This window comes from Sorex araneus, chromosome 2 (assembly GCF_027595985.1).
Source record: "Sorex araneus isolate mSorAra2 chromosome 2, mSorAra2.pri, whole genome shotgun sequence".
Lineage (NCBI taxonomy): Eukaryota > Metazoa > Chordata > Mammalia > Eulipotyphla > Soricidae > Sorex > Sorex araneus.
This window is the reverse complement of record NC_073303.1, coordinates 326,090,432-326,095,407: the sequence shown is the minus strand read 5'-3', so window position 1 is coordinate 326,095,407 and position 4,976 is coordinate 326,090,432. Positions and strand designations below refer to the sequence as shown.

The 4,976-nt window shown below is 45.4% G+C and overlaps 1 protein-coding gene across 1 annotated transcript; it reads left to right on the top strand.

The window, feature by feature from the left end:
• Window positions 1-710: 710 nt before the first annotated feature.
• On the top strand, window positions 711-1,616 carry LRRC30 (leucine rich repeat containing 30). The gene has a single exon (XM_004611792.2). It carries the CDS (start codon window positions 711-713, stop codon window positions 1,614-1,616), a length of 906 nt encoding a protein of 301 aa, XP_004611849.1.
• The last annotated feature ends 3,360 nt before the right edge of the window (window positions 1,617-4,976 follow it).

Genomic DNA, 4,976 nt, shown 5'->3' with positions numbered 1-4,976 from the left:
CAAAGTTGTTGATGATTGGATTTCAATGATCCGGTGTTCCTACACCCACCCTTCTACCAGTGTACGTTTCCCAGCACTAGTGTCTCTAGGTTCCTTCACATCATCCCACCCCCTCCTTTTGTTATTTTCCACACCCATAAAATCCCCCAACTTGGGAACATGTGCCCAACAGTGTGACCTGAACTCTGGAGTCTTCACTCTCGGCAGCGTTTAGGCCAGTGTCTGTCTGGTGTCTGGGTGAGTGCCCCAGACCACGCACACAGACAGGGCTTGGCGGCTGGCTTTAGGGCTCCACTTGGCTTCTTTGGGGTAGATGGGCTTGTTAATCACCCTGCTCAACTGTGACGCCCAAGAAAAGCCAGGAAAGGAAAGTGAGCTGCAGCCTCCCTGTGACCTGTTGGCACACACAGGCCACCCAAACGCAGGCAGAATGGCAGTGACAGCTGCTGTTCAGAAGGCACAGGGGCTCTGTGGCCACCGGGGCCAGGAGAGCATTACAGTCGGACTTCTCGGAGAGAAACCACTCTCAGGCCCTGTCGGAGACAGGCCTCGCCAGGCATCTTGGACTTCTGCAAGCACTTTTGCTCGCTGCGACCTCCCGACCACAGCAGGATCTCACCTCACACCCTCTCTGCCTGCGACAGCCTGGCTCTTAGATTCTGGGGTAGGACAAGACCCTGCCATTTGGGAATAGGTGGCAAGGAAGGTAGATGGGGGCCAGGCAGTCAAGTGCCCGTTCTAAGGACAAAGATGCCAAGCAGATAAGACTTCTGGGGAGGAGGCAGAAATTCTCTCCGTGGGATGACAACTTGCTCTCGGGGAAGGATCCAAGGTCTCTACTGAAGCGGGGCATGAGGCACGTCAGCTTCAGTTTGGTTACCAAGGGCATGACGGACATCCCCAACTTCCTGTGGGGCTTGTCTGAGGTCCAGAAACTCAACCTGTCCCACAACCAACTCCGGGTTCTCCCTCCCGAGGTGGGGAAGTTGACTCAGCTGGTGGTGCTGAACTTGTGCGGGAATGGCCTCAAGAGTCTACCACGAGAAATCAGCCTCCTCAAGAGCCTGAAGGTGCTGTTCGTGAACATGAACCGCCTAACAGAGGTGCCAGCTGAGCTCAGCGCCTGCAAGAGCCTGGAGGTCCTGAGCCTGTCCCACAACTGCCTGTCCCAGCTTCCTGCCAGCTGTGTGGACCTCTGCCGACTGAGGAAGCTGAACCTGAGCAACAACTATTTTGTGCACATCCCCGTCTGTGTGTTTTCTTTGAAGGAGCTGGACTTCCTGCATGTCGGCTCTAACCGCCTGGAAAATATCGCTGAGAGCATCCAGTGCCTGGCCAGCCTGCAGATCCTCATCGCCGAGTGCAACAACATCCACTCCTTCCCAAGGTCACTTTGCTTGCTCACAAACCTGGAGCTCCTGAACTTGAACAACAACGACATCCAGAACCTCCCAGAAGAACTCTACCTGCTACGTAGACTGGAGAGAATTGCTTGGAATCCCATGGACAAAGGGCTGCATATTTCCCATAACCCTTTATCTAAGCCTCTGCCGGAGTTGGTGGAGGGGGGTTTGGAGATGCTCTTCAGCTACCTAAAGGACAAAAAGCACAACTGACACGAAACCTGGAGGCCTGAACAGCAGCCAGAGTGTTAAGACTGTCACTGGGTACTTGGCTCATCTCAACTTTCTCTTTTTACTCTATGTTGGTCAATGCTTGTGCTAATGTTGCTATGTCATTGTTGCAACCTCATTCCTGCAGGCATTTGCTTTTTAACTTTATCTTCCTGGTAATCCCCATAAGGTCGTGTTTCTCAAGTTCTAAATCTAAACTAAAAGGCCTTTGTTGTGTCTGAAGAGTAATTTTTACTCTGACTCTTTTGAGGAGCAGTGAAATTCAGCCCTATAAATAGCAGACTGCAGATCTGATTGAATATAAACTCCAATCTCAAATATATGCTAAGTCTCTGCCATGTGCCAAGTATGGTGTGAGGCAACCGGAAGCCAGATACCAACACCAAGACATGTTTCTCCATAAGCCCAAGTCAAGTATTACCTGGGACCAAAGAGCCAGCTAGAGGCCTGCTGTGCTGGTGATGACCAAATAGGATTGAACTGTGCACTTGAGTTCTGGGGAAAGTAATTAGAGAAAGCACGTCTGTAAAATGACTGTTGAGCAACCGCTGGGCTGCTCATATTTGTATCTGGTGGGGAGTGACAGGGAAAGCATGATAGCTTTCAGGTTAATAAATACTAGTTAATTTCTGTGTGTGGTTTACACCATCTTCTGTAATTAATCTTCGTGTTTTGAGCTTTTCTAGCGCTGCCAACTTATGGTTTATTTGTTCTACACTAATATGTCACTTAGGTTCTCTTAACACATTTGCCTTCTCAGAGATGAGCTAACAAGCGGGAAGAGGAGACAAAAGCCAGGACAAAGGAGGTGACACATCAACAACCTGCACACATAAAGTGATGACCCTCGTAAGCTTCCAAGGAGGCTCAGATTGACCACTTTGGCTTTCACATTTGGATAATCAACAAATGAGTTTAGTGACATTTAAGAGCTTGTTGTAGAGAAAACCAAGTAGCATTAAGTTTATTTTGTTTTTCTTTTAAAAATACAAAGTGGTTGGTTAAATACAAACTTCAGACTGAACAATGACAGAGTTCCTTCCACAGGGTCACTGATAGGATCTTGCTGCCATCATAGCAGCCAAAAGCCTCTAAAACATTATTTATTTAGATTAGAAGGGTTAGAATGGAAAAGGTGAAGAAAACAAGTATATGTTCAGATCACAGGGAAGTAAATTGCTCAGATTTCTTGGCACCTTGTCTATAGAAATAGCAAACTGTAAGGAGATTTAGAATTGGGGGGGCTGCCAAGGCTTGTCTACCTTCTTATTACTCTTGGTTTGATTCAATTAAAATTATATTTATTAGGGGCTGGAGTGATAGCACAGCGGGTAGGGCGTTTGCCTTGCACGCGGCCGACCCGGGTTCAATTCCCAGCATCCCATATGGTCCCCTGAGCGCCACCAGGGATAATTCCTGAGTGCAGAGCCAGGAGTAACTCCTGTGCATCGCCAGGTGTGACCCAAAAGGAAAAAAAATTATATTTATTAGCACCTTGTGGACACTGAGCTGAGTACCAGAGACGGATGATGGCCTTCTCCTTCTACCAAGGAACTCTTAATTGTGAGAGGGACAGACCTGTATGCCAGTGCTCAGCGAGTATGATCTCTGCAAGATAGACGTGAGCAATGGGCTGAAGCCAGAACAGCCTTCTGTACCACGCAGACAAGAATGAGCCTGGAGGTGTTAGTAGCAAAAGATAAGTGATTTGAAAAACACAATTAGGATGAATCCATTAAACCTGCAGTTCACTACACCACTTTATTCTTATTCTTCCCCACTGCCCCTCTCCCCATTTGGGAAAGAGTAGCAAAGCTTCAGAGCAGTGGATACCCTGAGATTCTGCGCTTAGAAAAATGTAATGTGTAGCTTTTGTGTTTCTTCTTGTAAGAATTGCCCATAGGGTGTCTATGTAATAACTTATTTATATGACAAGCAGTTTCTCCAATAGACCCAAAGTCAATTTTCCCATCCACAGAAGGTAGAAGCCAGTTCCTGCTATTTGTCACATACCAGAGTTCCATTTGCACATGTGTTAATGAGCTCTTCTTGTTGAGCGTTTGCAAACACATCTTACCTGTGTCCTTGGGAGGCAATTGAAAAAAAACGTATAAATACCCACTTTCAGCAGTAACTGAAGACCTGACTAGTGCAGCCAGACTCACATTGTAAAATTTGGTTGCCTCGCTCTTGTTAACTTACTGGAGCCAAGACTATTTAAAGACATAAGTGGAATGCTTACATGACCTCATGACTCAAGGGAAATTGTAGGATGAGCCTTTCCTCTGCAGAGCAGAACTGGGCAAATTATTTACTGAGGCTGGGCTGAAGTACACGCAGCTGTCAAACAAACGGCAGTGAATGCCAGAATTGTGCCCTGTGGTGTCTGCCATGGAAGAACCACTTGAGCTCACACTGAATTTCCATGACCTTGCATAGCAGAGAGGCAGGGTAGGTCAGCCAGCACCACACTTTTACTGCTGAACAATCATTTAATTTCCTCTTCTTCCCTTCTCAGTCCCTGCATCGTAAGGAAACTCTGTTCCAGGGAAAGAACTTAACCATACTTTGAAGGTGACCTAAGGGTTTAATATAACTCTTTCATGAAAAAAAAAAGAGATATCCTTTTGGTTCTCAGTTGTGATTTGATGCCTTTCAAAAGCAGAGGAGCAAGATTTTCTTTGTTAATGCCCTATATTGAGGAAATCACAAAAGTAATAGTAGTTGCTTCATGTGCTTTAGATCTCTATTCTTTATGAATGCAGCTCCATTTTATTGATGAAGAAAAGTGCTGGACCAAAAAAAAAGAAAGGTTAATGTGCTTATCTGCTTAGTTATGTAAATCACTAAGGTAGAAGAATTTGATGTAACCTTCAGAGTCTTTGCTGTCATATCCTAGTTTGCAGACTGTGAATGCTTCTTGCTTATCTTTTGTAGTTCTAACACTCCCACATTGAAATAATGCCCAGGTATTTCTAAGGCTTCAAAAATAAAAGCATTGAGGATGTCTGCACTGGCTGTGGAGTATTTAGACAAAGAAGGGGTGCTAATTGGGTGCTTGATGCAGGGAGATGGCTTCTTACATTCTTGATGATATTGTGGTTTTTATGTCACTTGACTCTCAGTATGGAACAATTTCAGTGATGTGTTCAGAAACACCTTTTGAAGCAGTTGCAGCTCACAGGCTTACAATTAAGAAAGAAATCCTATGTTCATTGGAAAGGAAGATGACTTTGAAAAGACACATCTGTTCCTGAAATAATGCTACTAAGTGTGTAAAACTGCTGCATAGTGAAATAAAAATTTCTAACAAGTCATTACTTTGCTTGTTGACTTCATAGA